The sequence below is a fragment of the Nomascus leucogenys genome, chromosome 15, assembly GCF_006542625.1.
Source record: "Nomascus leucogenys isolate Asia chromosome 15, Asia_NLE_v1, whole genome shotgun sequence".
Lineage (NCBI taxonomy): Eukaryota > Metazoa > Chordata > Mammalia > Primates > Hylobatidae > Nomascus > Nomascus leucogenys.
Genome location: NC_044395.1, coordinates 26,623,664 through 26,641,845, shown reverse-complemented (window position 1 = coordinate 26,641,845; position 18,182 = coordinate 26,623,664). Strand labels below are relative to the sequence as shown.

At 36.7% G+C, this 18,182-nt stretch overlaps 1 protein-coding gene across 1 annotated transcript in view; it reads left to right on the top strand.

The window, feature by feature from the left end:
* Positions 1-18,182, top strand: part of ATM (ATM serine/threonine kinase) — a 140,286-nt gene that overhangs the window by 51,687 nt on the left and 70,417 nt on the right. Inside the window, exons 24-33 of the mRNA XM_030828865.1 lie at positions 645-818; positions 2,348-2,517; positions 3,859-4,105; positions 7,222-7,337; positions 8,604-8,730; positions 9,229-9,428; positions 12,232-12,406; positions 12,928-13,092; positions 14,538-14,670; positions 16,875-16,970. Of these exons, the coding sequence (XP_030684725.1) occupies positions 645-818; positions 2,348-2,517; positions 3,859-4,105; positions 7,222-7,337; positions 8,604-8,730; positions 9,229-9,428; positions 12,232-12,406; positions 12,928-13,092; positions 14,538-14,670; positions 16,875-16,970 (1,603 nt within the window). The remainder of the gene's footprint in view (positions 1-644; positions 819-2,347; positions 2,518-3,858; positions 4,106-7,221; positions 7,338-8,603; positions 8,731-9,228; positions 9,429-12,231; positions 12,407-12,927; positions 13,093-14,537; positions 14,671-16,874; positions 16,971-18,182) is intronic.

Genomic DNA, 18,182 nt, shown 5'->3' with positions numbered 1-18,182 from the left:
AAAAAAGGCTAACTCTGTCTTACACTGCATTAATAGAAGCATATTGTCGTGAACAAAGTTAATACAAGAACTTGAATCTTTTATACTTTTTGCTGTATTTTTAGATTTTTTAATTTTTATGGGTACATAGGTGTGTGTGTGTGTGTGTGTGTGTGTATATATATTTGGGGGGTACATGAGATGTTTTGATACAGGTATACAATGTGAAATAATCACATCATGGAGAATGGGGTATCCATCCCCCAAACAAATATCCTTTGTGTTACAAGCAATCCAATTACACTGTTTCAGTTATTAAATGTTTCTGTAATTTTTATAGGATAACTATAATGTTTGGTTTGGTTCTGAGTAAAGTAAAAGACTTTTAGCCAGAATGTTATAGATCTGTGTCTTATACAAAATGGATGAAGGAATTGACTTAGTGGAAAGCTCATAATTGTTTTTAAACATGTCAATGCTTGTGATTTAGCAAAGGTGTTGGTCCTTACTCTTTCTTGTACCAAAAGACAGAACTAGGATTAGTGAGTAGGTTTTTGAAATGTGTATAGCTAGTCAAAAAATGTGGAGTTCAGTTGGGATTTTATAATTGATTGTTAAACATTTACATTTTACATTATGTTATTTTTTTTTAATTTCTCTTTAAGTCCCATAGTGCTGAGAACCCTGAACCTGTGGATGAAATTTATAATAGAAAATCTGTTTTACTGACGTTGATAGCTGTAGTTTTATCCTGCAGCCCTATCTGCGAAAAACAGGCTTTGTTTGCCCTATGTAAATCTGTGAAAGAGAATGGATTAGAACCTCACCTTGTGAAAAAGGTATATGTGGATGAGTATTTTATTAGAAGCTTCCTTAGGTCACTGTGAAATAATTTAAAAAGTTAAAGCTAGATTTTCTGAGTGGCACTTATTTAAGACTAGGAAGCAATTTTATTTTTTAGGTTGGGAACATTGGAAAGCAGTTATATAAAAACTATTCAAATGGTGTATTTATGTGTACACACTGTTGTTTCTTACATTCCATTTAAGAGCATTTCACAAGGCTTTCATTGTACTAACAAGGGTGAATGACTTGTCCACCAGACTGACCAGGCTTTTGGAAATAGTATTTATTGAGAGAAACACATGGAGACAAGAGCAGTATAGGTGTTTTGCCTGGTAGATTCTGGGGCAGCACCTTGGGATCTAGCAGGGCCAGAAGTCAAATTTTAGAGCTATCAGGCTTTTAAGTTCAGTTATCAGGGGAGAAGGACTAGGGTCCAAGCCTTATAATTAGTGCATCAGCACGGTATTATAGAATGTTGGCCCCATCTCTTTTCCATCACCTCAGCATTTATGGTTTAGGAAGTTCCAGGCCTTTCCATTGCAAATTTTTATGTGATAAATCAGTGGTAGGTCATGGACTGATATTATGCCAGTTAACATTCTACCAGCATAGTTTCTGTGGTGCTTTGGAGTAAGCCAGCCTATAATCAGTTAGCCTTTTACCTCTCAGTATAAGACTTGTTTGGTATTTCTTAAAAGTATACAAATACATTACCTAATAATCATAAGTTTACATTTTTCTTACTTGGATTTAAGCCTAAGAGAAATAATTTTACTTTATATTTATTTATTTATTTTGAAAGACAGGGTCTTACTCTGTCATCCAGGCTGGAGTGCGGTGATGCGATCATGGCTCACTGCAGTCTTGACCTCCTGGGCTCAAGCGATCCTCCCAAGCCTCCTGAGTAGCTGGGACTACAGGCATGTGCCACCACACCTGGCTAATTTTTTTTTTTGAAACGGAGTCTCGCTCTGTCGCCCAGACTGGAGTGCAGTGGCACAATCTCGGCTCACCGCAAGCTCTGCCTCCCGGGTTCATGCCATTCTCCTGCCTCAGCCTCCCGAGTAGCTGGGACTACAGGCACCCGCCACCACATCCGCACACCTGGCTAATTTTTTATACAGGCGGGCTCTTGCTATGTTGCCCAAGCTGGTCTTGAACTCTTGGGCTTAAGCAACCCTCCCTCCGCAGACTCCCAAAGCGTTGGGATTACAGGTGTGAACCACCACGCCTGGCTAATAATTTTATATTAAATCTTCCTTTAAGTATAACCAAATGTTGGAAACTCTTAGCATATTTTTATGTTTCTATTTACTTAACATTTATTAAGGGTTTGCTATGTGTCAGATACTGTGCCAGTTGAGTACATTTTCTTAATTATTATTCCCATCTCATAGATAAGGAAATCAAGAAAAGTTAAATGAATGTTGCTTCTAGGTCCTACTCTAAACAATATTAACAAGCATTTAAATGATGTATTTTTTTCTTTTTTCTTAGCACATTGACTTTTTGGTTTGTGCAGGTTTTAGAGAAAGTTTCTGAAACTTTTGGATATAGATGTTTAGAAGACTTTATGGCATCTCATTTAGATTATCTGGTTTTGGAATGGCTAAATCTTCAAGATACCGAATACAACTTATCTTCTTTTCCTTTTATTTTATTAAACTACACAAATATTGAGGATTTCTATAGGTAAGTTTATACGTGACATATGTGAAATTTGTTTAATTTAAAATTAGTGAACAATATTTAGCAAGTCCCCTCACCAGCACCACACATACCATACCCATACACGTGTGTGTGGGAGCCTACATAGTATGAGAAGCAGGATAGCTTCTTTTAATAAGGATGTATTGAAGGGAGTCACTGGACTTCAGATCCGGTCCTAGCTGTGCCAACAGCCAGCTATCTGACTTCGGTCAAACCACATAAAGACCCTCTATGCCTTGGTTTTTTAATGTGTAAAGTAAGGAAGTTACACGAGGAGATCTTTCAGGTCCTTTTTAGCTTTAATATTTGATCATCTTTCCTTTGGAAAAAATTGAAGATAAATTACTAGTAGTTGGTTATTTCTGCCTTGTTTTTCTTTTCTGTTGCTTGACTATAGGCCTTTTTGTCATTACTTCTATTAGATTTAGAAACTTAATGTAAAACTTTATTTTGCTAACTTTAACTCCGTAGAAGAAAAATTTGAAAATGGAGAGGTTTGAAACAACTAAAAAGTAATGTTTAGGTATCAGGATGATGGGAAGGCATCTCATATTTATTGAACATGCTCTGTGTTACGGACTTTGGTATGCATTTTACATGTAGTATATCACAGATCTGAGTTTCAGATTCATTCTAATAGAGTTTTCTGATAGATTATGGGTTGTATGTAGGTAGTTTCCTTTAAGAAATATATTCCTACAAAAGTAAATTTAGTGGTCCTTATAGTTCATTCATTTTGGCAAGAACAATATAGTCATATCTCTGTATATGCGAGGGATTCATTCCAGGATCCCCCATGTATGCCTAAATCTACATGTACTCAAGTCACCAAGTTGGCCCTGCAGAACCCACGTATATGGAAAGTCAGTCCTCTGTATATAGACTTTCACATCCCGTGAATACTGTTTTTCTGTCTGCATTTGGTTGAAAAATATGCAAGTATAAGTTCAAACCCATGTTTTTCAAGGGTCAACTGCATTTACATTAGTTGATTATGCAGAAGAAATAAATATAAATTCAAGTCTCCATTTTTTTTTTTATTGTTTTGTTTTTTCTTTTTGCTAAGGGTGCTACTGAACAAGGTCCCATTTTTAAATCCCATAATCATGGTGGTGGTATGTTCTAAGCTTTCTAATTTTTTTAATGTGACTATTTAGAATTTACTTAATTTTTCCATTTATAAAATTAAAGAATGTTTAATAATCTGGATAAAGTGTGATACTTTAATGCTGATGGTATTAAAACAGTTTTTAAGAACTATTTTATAAAATTTTACTTGGAAAAGTTATATATAACCTATATTTTAAATTTTTCTATTTTTAGATCTTGTTATAAGGTTTTGATTCCACATCTGGTGATTAGAAGTCATTTTGATGAGGTGAAGTCCATTGCTAATCAGATTCAAGAGGACTGGAAAACTCTTCTAACAGACTGCTTTCCAAAGATTCTTGTAAATATTCTTCCTTATTTTGCCTATGAGGGTACAGGAGACAGTGGGATGGCACAGCAAAGAGAGACCGCTACCAAGGTCTATGATATGCTTAAAAGTGAAAACTTACTGGGAAAACAGGTATGGCTTCAATTTTTATGTACTTTTCATTCCCTGAATGATATGAGATATAACCTTTAAGTTTTAAGGCTATTTATTTGACTTATTCGTATTTATATATTGAAACTTAGCTTGTGGTAATCATTATCTAGCATAGCCAACCCGTGAATTTTTTTGGTTATGTCGTGTTCTCTCTCTCTGATTGGCTTTTAACTAAGTAGAAATGTTTTAAATTAGAAATAACCCAAAAAACCATTTGAATAATTTTCTTCTGCCATTTAAAAATTTATTTTAACTGTAGTAATACACGAATGCAAGCTGGTTGTTAAAGTCAAGGAATACTAAACAGTGTACAGAAAACCTTCACTCCCTCTTCAATCTCACCAAGCTTTCCACTTTTCAAGAAAAACAACCGTCCCTCATTCCTATAGTTCTCATACCCTGCCGTTTGTTTTTTTCATGACACTTATTACCTTCTAACGTATGATAAAATTTACCTTTTTTTTTTTTGTCTTTGCTTTTGTTTTTGAGACAGAGTCTTACTCTGTTGCCCAGACTGGAGTGCAGTGGCATGATCTCAGTTCACTGAAGCCTCTGTCTCCTGGGTTCCAGCAATTCTCCTGCCTCAGCCACCCAAGTAGCTGGTACTACAGCTGCGTGCCACCACACCCATCTAATTTTCATATTTTTAGTAGAGACGGGGTTTCACCATGTTGGCCAGGCTGGTCTTGAACTCTTGACTTCAGGTGATCTTCCCACCTCAGCCTCCCAAAGTGCTGGGATTACAGATGTAAGCCACCTTGCCAGACCATAATTTACTTTTGAATTATGTTAATTATTTACCAGTCTTCTTCAGTATACATTTTTCTCTCTTTTTTTTTGGCTGATGTGTCTCAACCACGTAATATATTTTGAGTATTCATTAAATCTTTGTCAAAAGAAGGAGTCAAGTAAGGAAGGATTTAACAAGCTTCATTTGTTTTATAATCATTTATATACATTCCAAAATTTTTTGAAGCAACTTATATTAAAACATAGATATAAATTTTTTAAGATAAAAAAGCTGTGGTCACCCCACATTTATGTATGTATTTATTTATTTTGGATATAAGTAAGGGATAACTAACCAAACTTGGTCAGTATTAGATAAACTTCAAGAGACCTTTTTTTTTTTTTAGTTTCCTAGTTATCTATATTGAACCAAGAAATGGAACAGCAAGTTGCTTAGGTGGACCTATTCAGAACTGGTTGTAAGTCTGCAGGGAAATGGTGAGCAGAGGACTCCTTTCCCAAAGACAGCTGGAACAGAAATAGGCACTCCAGAGATTATGGAATTTGAGAGAGACACTCAGCCTCTAGCCACTCCCATTCAATCTCCCAGCTTAGTCTTCTGAGCATTCTTAATCTTACTATTCTTTTCTTAATGTATTCAAACCAAAAGACAACAATTTTTAGAGCCTGAATAGGTTTTGGAGGGACAAGTAATTACGTTCAACCTTGACTGAAACACTTGCCTCAAGAATGAAGAACGGCAAAAATTAAATCACAGTTTCTTAGCTTTTTGGTTAAAGATGTAAGTTAAATTCTTCGCCAGGTGCAGTGGCTCACGCCTGTAATCCCAGCACTTTGGGAGGCCAAGGTGGGTGGATCACCTGAGATCAGGAGTTCGAGACCAAACTGGCCAACATGGTGAAACCCTGTCTCTACTGGGTGTGGTGGTATGTGCCTGTAATCCCAGCTGTTTGGGAAGCTGAGTCAGGAGAATCACAAACCCGGGAGGCGGAGGTTGCAGTGAGCCAAGATCGTACCACTGCACTCCAGCCTGGGCAACAGAGCAAGACTTTGTCTCAAAAAAAAAAAAAAAAAAAACGAATTATATAAAACACACAAAGCAAGGAAAGAATGAAGCAACAAAGGCAGAGATTTATTGAAAATGAAATTATACTCCACAGAGTGGGAGTGGGCCCTGAGCAAGTGGCTCAAGGGCCTGGTTACAGAATTTTCTGGGGTTTAAATACCCTTCAGAGGTTTCCCATTGGTTACTTGGTATACACCCCATGTAAATGAAGTAGTGGGCTGTAATCAGTCTGATTGGTTATAGGAGGGGACCAATCAGAGGTACTTTCAATTTCTTATCTGCCACAGTAAAAGGCAGGGGGTTGCAAAGGGAGTAGCCTCTTGTCCTTTTGTTACTTGAGCATGGAAAGTTGGGGTTTTCCTTTTGATTTCGTTCTAGGAAGTCAGCATGGATTGGCCTTAGGTTCCCTGCCTCCAGACCTTATTGCTCTGCCTCATTTACGTTAGGTTTGTTTCTTGTCACCTTCTAAAATATTTTTTGTTATTAGGAAGTATGTTTTTGAACTTCCTTATGCATTAAGTAAATTAGCCATTTGCCTTTTGGTTTAGATCACTGTAATTCCTTATTTGGAAAGTTGTTACATTCACCGTTAAGACTTCACAATTCTCATTCATCTAACTAAAGTGTAACGTAGCAGACTGATTCTTTATATTTAGAGAATTTGTGTCTTTTGTGAAGCTACTTGTCTATAGTGGGAAGTAGATTAATGAAAAGTCCAAATCTGTTGGGGAGCGTTTTATTCCACTATTGATGAAAGGGGATGTGGATCGCAGCTAGCCTTAGAATTTGGGATGGCACTCAAGTAGAAGTCTGGGAAGAAGTTATGCGGGGAACAAAGATGACATTGTTCCCAGTCCCTGGGAATTCTTAACAGTAAAGTTCTGTAATTGAGACAGAATCCCCAAATAAAGAGTACAATTCAGATAGAGGAGCGGTTATACATCAGTGGGAAATTTGGTTGGCAGGAAAATTACCAGGTCATATAACTTAATGATAGACCTGAAGTCTTATTTAAAATGATTCTGTAAAATTGAAGAATTGGATTAAGGGGGCCTTGTTTGGCTTGATTTTCATACTTTTTCCTCTTAGTCTACAGGTTGGCTGCATAGAAGAAAAAGGTATAGTTAGTTATAATCTTGTAAATCTTGGACTTTGAGTCATCTGTTTTCTTTTACAGTCATCGAATACTTTTGGAAATAAGGTAATATATGCCTATTGAGCTGTCTTGAAGTTCAAAGATATAAAATATTAAATATATTTTAATTTTGTGCCCTTGCAGATTGATCATTTATTCATTAGTAATTTACCAGAGATTGTGGTGGAGTTATTGATGACATTACATGAGCCAGCAAATTCTAGTGCCAGTCAGAGCACTGACCTCTGTGACTTTTCAGGGTATGTACATTTTAAACTTAGAGAACTAGCTGTAACTTCACAAGTTCTTAAAGAAGTTTATTGGTTGACACCTTCAATGTCTGTTTCAATTTATAGACATCACTCTTTTTAAAAAATTTGTTTCTTTAAAAATTAGCCACCTTTGAATTGAGGTAATTACCTATCCTCTTTTACCATAGTCTCCCCACAGTAATTACTCTTTCTAAATTGACCACTTGGTTGGCCACCCCAATAACCTTTTCTTAGTCTTTCTGTAATATCTGAACATTGTGCCAATTGTTGTCCCTTGAAATTTTTTTCTTTATGCACATTATTCCTAGTTCTCTTCTCTTTATCTAGGTCTTGCCTTTCTAGATCACCTTTTCTTTTTTTTTTTTTGAGATGCAGTCTCACTCTGTTGTCCTGGCTGGAGTGCAGTGACATAATCTCGGGTCACTGCAACCTCCGCCTTCCAGGCTCAAGCGATCCTTCCTTCCACCTCAGCCTCTCGAGTAGCTGGGACGACAGACGCACATCACTGCACCTGGCTAATTTTTTATGTTTTTGGTAGAGACAGGGTTTCACCATGTTGCCCAGGCTGGTCTTGAACTTCTGGCCTCAAGTGATTCCCCCGTGTTGGTCAACCAAAGTGCTGTGTTTACAGGCATGAGCCACCGTACCCAGCCTCACCTTTTCTTTATTGTGCTTTATTATCTGTACAATTTAATTTGGATGTGAATGTCTCTGAGTTGTATATGAACATTAGAGTTGTTTTCCTGGCTTGATTGTAAGCTACTTGAAAATACACTTTACTTTTTTTTTTTTTTTTAATGTGCCCTACTGTGCTGGGCATATAAAATAGTAATAATATCTGAGAAAGTACTTTCACATATGTAATTTCACGCTGTCTAAATAAGTGTTGATTGCCATGTCTTAAAATACTGCTTTTACAGTACGGGCATAGAGCTTTGATTCTGATCTGAAGTAATACTGAGGCTTATTTGTGGAACTGCCTTTTAACTTTATAAGATTTTTTAAGAAAATCATTGTAAGATCATTTAAGATTATTTAAGTTATTGAGGGTGAAAGGTATTTAGATAATCTGATTTATATATCTGGACTGTGGTATGTCATTTGTGATTTTATTGGAAGTATAGTTTTTCAGTAGAAAAACAGTTTTTGAATTTGGGGGTTATTAAAATCTAAATTTTCATTTTGGAAGTTCACTGGTCTATGAACAAAACTTTTTTAAATGATGACTGTTATTTTTTCCCTTAACTCTGTTAGGGATTTGGATCCTGCTCCTAATCCACCTCATTTTCCATCGCATGTGATTAAAGCAACATTTGCCTATATCAGCAATTGTTATAAAAACAAGTTAAAAAGCATTTTAGAAATTCTTTCCAAAAGCCCTGTAAGTATACATGATGAGTTTAATAATAGAGCATTCCTTCTTTTTTAGCTAAAAAAATCTTTGTAAGTACATCTTAAAGAGGAAAAGTAAACAAATGAAAAATTTATCTCATAATTAAAAAGGAAAACATTCATTTACAAGTTTAAATGGTATTTTACTTGTCAGCATTAATTGAAATATGTTACATATGAGAACAGAATCTTGTGACACTTTACTCATATATTAGCTCGGGAATATATCTACTTTTTCATAGGAATATACTATTTAATTGTGGTTTACTTTCTGAAAATTAAATAAATTGACAATAGTTTAAGATAGTAATTTTCTTAATGTAACATTTTGTACTTGATATCAAACCCAAATCTAAATTCTGTTATTTAGTTTTTTTAAATATAAAATGTGTAGGTATTCAAATACTTGAAGAAAAAATATAAAGTGTATTTATTGTAGTCGAGTATCTAATTAAACAAGTTTTTACTAAATCTGTTTATTTTCTAGGATTCCTATCAGAAAATTCTTCTTGCCATATGTGAGCAAGCAGCTGAAACAAATAATGTTTATAAGAAGCACAGAATTCTTAAAATATACCACCTGTTTGTTAGTTTATTACTGAAAGATATAAAAAGTGGCTTAGGAGGAGCTTGGGCCTTTGTTCTTCGAGACGTTATTTATACTTTGATTCACTATATCAACCAAAGGTAAATAACTTATTTGGACCAATATATAAGCAGTCTTTCTATCCTGTTCTTCCTGTTTTTTTGCTTTGTTTTGTTTTGAGACAAAGACTCACTGTCCACCCAGGCTGGGTGCAGTCACGGCTCACTGCATCCTCAACCTCCTGGGTTCAGATTATCCTTTCTCCTCACCCTGCCAGGTAGCTGGGACTGCAGGAGCATACCACCGTGCCTGACTAATTTTTTGTGTGTTTTGTAGAGGTGGGGTTTCACCATATTGCCCAGGGTGGTCTCAAACTCCTGGGCTCAAGTGAACTGTCAGGCCTCAGCCTCCCAGTGTGCTGGGATTACAGGCATCAGCTACTATGCCCAACCTATCCTGTTCTTTTAACTGAAAGTTTATATGCTTCTAAGAGGTAGATACCAGAGTGTTGCTTTCTGAATTTTGCTTTTTAAGATGTCTATTATATTTACCTATTAGTTTTTAAAAATTGCACTAATTGCCTGGGAAACATAGCAGACCTCATTTCTACTAAAAATTTTTTAAAAAAGAAAATTTGGGCCAGATGTGGTAGCTCACACCTATAATCCCAGCACTTTGGGAGGTTGAGGTAGGTATATTGCTTGAGCCCAGGAGTTAGAGACCAGCCTGGGCAACATGATGTGAAACACCATCTCTACAAAAATTTTTTTAAAAAATTAGCCAGGGATTGTGGCATGCACCTGTAGTCTCACCTACTCCGGAGGCTGAGGTGGGAGGATCGCTTGCGCTCAGGAGGCAGAGGTTGCAGGTTACAGTGAGCAAAGATTGTGCCACTACACTCCAGCCTGGGAGACAGTGCGAGACTACTGTCTCAAAAAAAAAAAAGAAAGAAAGAAAATTATCCAGGTATGATGATATGCGCCTGTAGTTCTAGCTACTTAGGAGGGTGAGGTAGGAGGATGGCTTGAGCTCAAGAGTTTGAGGCTGCCAGTGAGCCTTGATTACACCACTGCATTCCTGCCTGGGCAACAGAGTGAGACTTTCACTCAAGAAAAAAAAAAAAAAAAAAGCACTGCTTCTCCAATTCTAGAAATCTTAAGAAGGATCTTCAACATTTTAATACTAATATTCTAGCTATTGATGGCCTCAAATAAATGTTACTATAGAATTGGGGTTGTTCGGCTGCGCGCAGTGGCTCACGCCTGTAATCCCAGCACTTTGGGAGGCTGAGGCGGGCGGATCACAAGGTCAGGAGATTGATACCATCCTGGCTAACACGGTGAAACCCCGTGTCTACTAAAAATACAAAAAAACTAGCCGGGTGTGGTGGCAGGTGCCTGTAGTCCTAGCTACTCAGGAGGCTGAGGCAGGAAAATGGCCAGAACCAAGTAGGCAGAGCTTGCAGTGAGTCAAGCTCGCACCACTGCACTCCAGCCTGGGCGACAGAGCAAGACTCCATCTCAAGAAAAAAAAGAAAACACAAAAACAAAACAAGAATTGGGGTTGTTCAATTTAGCATCTGTGATCTTTTCCATTGATTTTAATGAGATTTCTATTTTTTAAGGTCTTTTTTATTGTGGTAAACTATGTAACATAAAATTTTTTATTTTTGCCATTAAATGGCCAGTTCAGTGGCATCAATTACATTTCCATTGTTGTGCAACCATCACCACTGTCTATGTCCAAACTTTCATTATCTCAAACTGAACCTCTCTACTCATTCCACAGTAACTCCACATTCCCCCTTCCCACTGGCCATTGAGAAACTGATCTATTTTCTCTCTCAATGAATTTGCCCATTGTAGATATTTTAATCTAGAGTTGTACAATATATGTCCTTTTGTGTCTTGCCTCGTGTGGTCACTGAAAACTTTGTACCTTAGCTTGTGTTTAGATAGTGTTTGATAGAGATTTCCTTGGATACCAAGAGTGTTGGAATGAGGAAGCATGAGAGGAGAAAACTTTTCCTAGTGTTTGCAGATTGGCTTTATGCTAGGATTCTTCTTCAACACTTAGCCATGCCTGCATTGCTTGGGATCAGCCCCAAATACAAGCTTAGGGTCTTCTCCGGTCTTTTCTGAGCAAGAGTCTTATCTTGAGCATGTGTGTGGCTTTCTGAAATCCCCCTAATTTGTGGGTGCTTTTGAATATACTAATTTCCCAAAGAAATACTCTCCCCAGCTACTCCTAGGCTTTAGGCAGCCTCTTGTATGTCTCAGCAGTAATCTTTTGCCCTATGCACCTGCAGGTTGTTGGTCAGCCTTACAAAGTTTCAAGCAACACCCATATCTTTTGTAGCTTGTATGAAGTTAAACAAAACAGAGCCATGCACTTTACATCAGTCCTTGGCTCCAGACAGGTTAGAATAGACATATACAATAGTTTGTAACTAATCTACTTAGCTCCATGAACTACCATGAGCCAGTGTCTCACACCGAGGATATAGGCTGCTGCTTTTGTGATTGTTGCCAAGCTGGGGTAGGGATGGGCAAGGACAAGTAAAGTCACCACGAAGCTTTCCTACTGTTTTTCAGTTGCATTTTTCTTGATTCAATATTTTCCTGATTACTGTAAACCTTTGACTCTTTTACAGAATTCTAACAAAATTAGTTCTGACAATTTTGCCTGTTTTTCAATGTTTCTGTTAAAGGATGGAAGCTTAGAGCTGCCTATTCTGCATTTTGCTGATGTCACTTCTCTTTTTGGCTTATGAGCCATTAAAATATTTATGTCAAGGCATATAAGAATTAGAGATGCTGAACAAAAGGACTTCTGAATGAATTTATTTCAGAGTAATTTTCCAGAACTTAACTGGTTGTCTTTTTTTTTTTCTCCCTATATTAGGCCTTCTTGTATCATGGATGTGTCATTACGTAGCTTCTCCCTTTGTTGTGACTTATTAAGTCAGGTTTGCCAGACAGCCGTGACTTACTGTAAGGATGCTCTAGAAAACCATCTTCATGTTATTGTTGGTACACTTATACCCCTTGTGGATGAGCAGGTGGAGGTTCAGAAACAGGTAATTTTCTGAATCATCTTCAAAATGGTATTTAAAATATATTTATAAAGTATTGTTAGAAGGATTTGAGTGTTTTATGTTTACTTGGTATAATTGGTGATTTTATTGAGAATATTTTTTGTAAAATGATTGGAAAAATATTCTTAATGAATTAACCTTTGTAATCAATTACAGAGCACTTGGTACTTTTGATAGTTGTATCTACTATGCTGAAGTAGAGAGGTAGTCAAAACTAGGGATGGCAGTTCGCAACATTATGGTGGTGGTTGAGTTACTTCTTATATAAACTGTTTCATTAATATTGGCATTTTTTTTTAACCTCAGTACCCATCTTGTAGTAGTACCTTACATAGTTATTGAATTATTTGAAAACACAAAAACTAAAAGCTGGGTATCTTAGATGTAATTAGAACATTTAATCTGATCTAGGTTAATAGATTTTACCATTTATTACAGTAAGTTTTGTTGGCTTACTTTAAAATTATTTCTCTCATAATTTTTTCTTTTTAAATTATATTTAGGTATTGGACTTGTTGAAATACTTAGTGATAGATAACAAGGATAATGAAAACCTCTATCTCACGATTAAGCTTTTAGATCCTTTTCCTGACCATGTTGTTTTTAAGGATTTGCGTATTACTCAGCAAAAAATCAAATACAGTAGAGGACCCTTTTCACTCTTGGAGGTAATAAAAATTTCATCGTCTACTATTTTTTATTAGAGAACATAGACAGTAGGACTTTTCAAAAATCTGTAATGCTGTAGCAGTAAAAAATGGAATCTTTTTTTTTAATTGTGATTAAAAATATATACGTAGGCCAGGCACATTGGCTTATGCCTATAATCTCAGCACTTTGGGAGGCTGAGGCAGGAGGACTGCCTGAGCCCAGGAGTTCAAGACCAGCCTGGGCAACATGGTGAAACCCCATCTCTACAAAAAATTAGTCGGGCATGGTGATATGTGCTTGTAGAATCAGCTACTCAGGTAGCTGAGATGGAAGGATCACCTGAGCCCTGGAGGTCAAGGCTGCGATAAGCCAAGATTGCTCCACTGCACTCCAGCCTGGGTGACAGAGTGAGACCCTGTCTCAAAAAAAAAAATATATATATACACACACACACACACACACACACACACATACTTGTGTGTAACATGAGATCTACCTACTTAAGAAATAAAAAAATGAATCTTAATGTATCTCTTTGCATTGAAGCCAAAGTATAAATATCAAAACTTCCTGGTAAAGATCGAAATTTAAGTTTTCAAGGAATGTGACATAAAATTGCTTTGATTTTAACACATAAGATCCTAAGGTCCACTGATAGCTCAGAACTACCATTGGATCTTTTCAATGTCAATTTAGTGTTTGTGTTAGAGATAACGTTTAACTTTTGAAAGCATATTTCAAGTTTTAATCTTTATAAACCTCAAAATTATGTTTAGGTATATTCTTCCATACATATCTTAATTATAATTTTTAAATGATAGTCTGTATTTGACTCTATGTAAATATAAAAACATATTTCAATATGTTAAGATGTAGAGTTATGCTACTAAAGAGAAATTTAAGCATTTCCCTCCAGTTGAGTATGCTATAACAATCTTGAAATCTGTGTTACCGTGAGAGAGTCTATTAGAATTTAAAGGATTAGGCCAGGTGCAGTGGCTCATGCCTGTAATCCCAGCGCTTTGGAAGGCTGAGGTGGGCAGATCACTGAGGTCAGGAGTTCGAGACCAGCCCGGCCAACATGGCAAAACCCCATCTCTACTAAAAATACAAAATTAGCTGGGCGTGGTGGCACATTCATGTAAATGCCAGCTATTCGGGAGGCTGAGACATTAGAATCACTTGAACCTGGGAGGCAGAGGTAGCAGTGAGCCTTGATAGCCCCACTGCACTCTAGCCTTGGTGACAGAGCGAGACTCTGTCTAAAAAAGAGAATTAAAACATTGTAGGGTTTGCAGTGGAAGAAATCATTTATTTCTTCCTTGTTTGGTAGTAATAGAGACGTGAGTCAGTGTCTATAAATGGCACTTAACTAATTTTTTTCTTTTATTAAGTTTTATTTCACAGGCTTAACCAATACATGTTAAAAGCAAGTTACATTTTAATTAATTTTCTCTTTTAGGAAATTAACCATTTTCTCTCAGTAAGTGTTTATGACGCACTTCCATTGACAAGACTTGAAGGACTAAAGGATCTTCGAAGACAACTGGAGCTACATAAAGATCAGATGATGGACATTATGAGAGCATCTCAGGGTGCTAATTTTAATGACATGGGTTATTTCTACCTGTTTCTTTTTGAAAGAATATTTTGTAAAGTCTTGCTCTTGGTTTCATTGTCACAGACTTAGTTCAGACTCTCATCATGTAGTTCAGACCCTCATTTCTCATCTAACTGTAAAACTGGTCCTGACTGGTCTTCTCACCCTGAACTCTTCCTGTTTTATTCATCCTCTGCCAGAATGATTTCTCTAAACCCAAATATGATCATGTTTTTCTACTGCCTAAATTTTTTTTTTTTAAGAGTCTCACTGTCACCCAGGCTGGAGTATAGTGGCACCATCATAACTTACTGTGACCTTGGATTCCTGGGTACAAGGAATTCTTCTGTCTCAGCCTTCTGAATAGCTGGGACTACAGGCACACACCACTACACCTAGCTACTTTATTTTATTTTTTATTTTTTGTAGGGACAGGGGTCCCACTGTGTTGCCTAGGTTGGTCTCGAATTCCTGGCCTCAAGCGATCCTCCTGCCTTAGCCTCACAAAGCATTGGGATTAGAGGCGTGAGCCACGGCGTCTAGCCATGCTTAAACATTTTTTCATTTCTTTTTTTTTTTTTTTTTTTTTTTAAGACGGAGTTTTGCTCTTGTTGCCCAGGCTGGAGTGCAGTGGTGCTATCTTGGCTCACTGCAACCTCCACCTCCCGAGCTCAGATTCTCGTGCCTCAGCCTTCCTAGTAGCTGGGATTACAGGCACTTGCCACCATGCTTGGCTAATTTTTTGTATTTTTTTTAGTAGAGGCGGAGTTTCACCATGTTGGCCAGGCTGGTCTCAAACTCCTGAGCTCAGGCGATCTGCTCGCCTCAGCCTCCCAAAGTGCTAGGATTATAGGCATAAGCCACTGCGCCTGGCCCATGCTTAAACATTTTTAACACCTTCTAACCATGTAAAAGAAAATTTTAATTCCTTAGAGCCAGATATACAAGTTAGTCTTATCTTCTAGTCCAGTTTACCTGAATGAAAGAAATATGTCTCATTTTAATACTTTAGTCATGTGTGTTATGTGTGTGTATATATATGTAAGTATGTATTTGTAAGTTTTTCTAGCTTGCTTGTTAATTTGATTTGAAATGTACATTATTACAGTATTTGGGAAACTTTCTACTTTGTGTTTTGATTTTCATCTTCCTATACCAATTAATTTCATATTTCTTTTTTTTTTTTTTTTTGAGACGGAGTCTCACTCTGTCGCCCAGGTTGGAGTGCAGTGGTGCAATCTCAGCTCACTGCAACCTCCACCTCCTGGGTTCAAGTGATTCTCCTGCTCCAGCCTCCCAAGTAGCAGGGATTACAGGTGTGTGCCACCATGCCCAGCTAATGTTTTGTATCTTTAGTAGAGATGGGGTTTCATCATGTTGTCCAGGCTGGTCTCGAACTCCTGACCTCAAGTGATCCACCTGCCTCGGCCTCCCAAAGTGCTGAGATTACAGGCGTGAGCCACTACGCCTGGCCTAATTTCATATTTCTCTTGTGTTGTTTTTACCCGCAGTACTTTTTAAAATGAATTTTAGTTTTGACTATCTGAGCATAGAGTTTCTAATACATTTGAGATATATAAAATGTATGTAAATAGAAACACCATTATTTCTTGTTATTGTGTTCTTGAGTATTTTATGGGCTGGAGATCTGCCTTGTGCATTACAGCCACTAGCCATTTGGCTATTTAAGTGAAGTAAAATTAAATGAAATTTGAAGTTCAGTTTTTTCATTGGTACTGAACACATATCAAGTTCTCAGTAGTACATTTGGTCAGTAGTGATCATTGGACAGTGTAGATTATAGACATTTCCATCATTGCAGAAAGTTCTGTGGGACAGTGCTGGTCTAAACTCTAAATGTTAGATGTTAAAAAGCCAAGCAGGCTCCCAAAGTCCCTTCTAGCTTTAGTGTTGAAGGATTCTATGTGATTTTGCTAAGGTGTTGACTTACCTGCACAGTTTGTTTAAGACATTTTATTTTCTCTGTTGTCAGATATTGCTAATCACTTTCAAAAGAATCTGTTGTATTAAGGAAGTGCAGATTCATTCCCTACATATTTTTTGAGCTACTCATCACTTAAAACCTTTTTTAAACTTTATAGAAATTTTCTAGTCGGATAATTTAATATATATGTAATTATAAACAAAAGTGTTGTCTTCATGCTAGTTTAAACTAATTTTTAAAAAAATTATTTCTAGATAATCCACAAGATGGGATTATGGTGAAGCTAGTTGTCAATTTGTTGCAGTTATCCAAGATGGCAATAAACCACACTGGTGAAAAAGAAGTTCTAGGTAAACTATAGTCATGCGCTGCATGACATTTCAGTCAACTGTGGATCACATGTAGGACAGATCATAATACTGTGTTTTTACTGTATGTTTTCTGTTTAGATGTACAGATACTTAATATTGTGTTATAATTGCCTATAGTATTCAGTATAGTAACATGCTATACAGGTTTGTAGCCTAGGTGTGTAGCAGGCTATACCATCTAGGTTTGTGTAAGTATATTCTGTGATGATCACGCAATGACAGAACTGCCCAATGACACATTTCTCACAAGATATCTGTGTCATTAAGCAAAGCACGATTGTATTGGCTGAATGAATGTGAGTTATATGGTGGTCATCTTTATTATATCTGCAAAATAAGTGAGGGTTTGTCATTTGGGATATTGGGGAAATATGTGATGCTAGCTAAGTTACATGCCTGTTTAATTAAAATGTCCCTAAAAAGCCCCCTTTTGTACTTTTCTTCCTTAAATATTCATATAAAATGAAGTTAGAGATTTACATATGTATATAACTTAATTTGAAAATGCCTTGTAAATATTTAGGAAAGTCAGAAATACCTGTTTTTAGAGTTAAGTTGCACATAAATTGACTGCCGATATATTTTATAAATATTATAACTGACAGGTACTCAAGTGCCTTTTGTTATGTAACAGACATAAGAATGAAGACTTGGAGGGCTAGATTAAACTTAAATCATTAACCATTCAAGTCCTTTCCTACAGCCATTTGAGGGGAAACCTAACATAAGATAAGAAGCCAACATCATGTCTAGTTTAGGTGTTTAGATTTAGTGACCACGGGATGGAGAAATCACCTGGTTAAAGTCAGCTTGAAGCTCTTGTGATGGTTTTGTTTCAAATTAGAAAAATAGGAATAAGTAGTGTTTCACAGATTCTACTATCTTTCTTCAACAGCCTTAACTTCTCAGTAGGAGCCCAATATCTAGAGTACTTCCTTTTTTGTAGATTTTAAAAAATTGAGATATATCCTACATACAGAAAAGTATACAGATCAAAAATATCTAGCTTGAAGAATGTTCGCAGAGTACACTTGTACATGTAGCACCCAGACTAAGAAACAGAATCTTACCAGAACTGTAGAAGTTTTCTTTAACCAGCATATTTACCTCCTTGTTCATAGTGGCACTGCTTTTAGGGACAGACCTGATTTACAACAGAAGCCCTAAGTGGCTTTCCTGTGTAGCATAAAA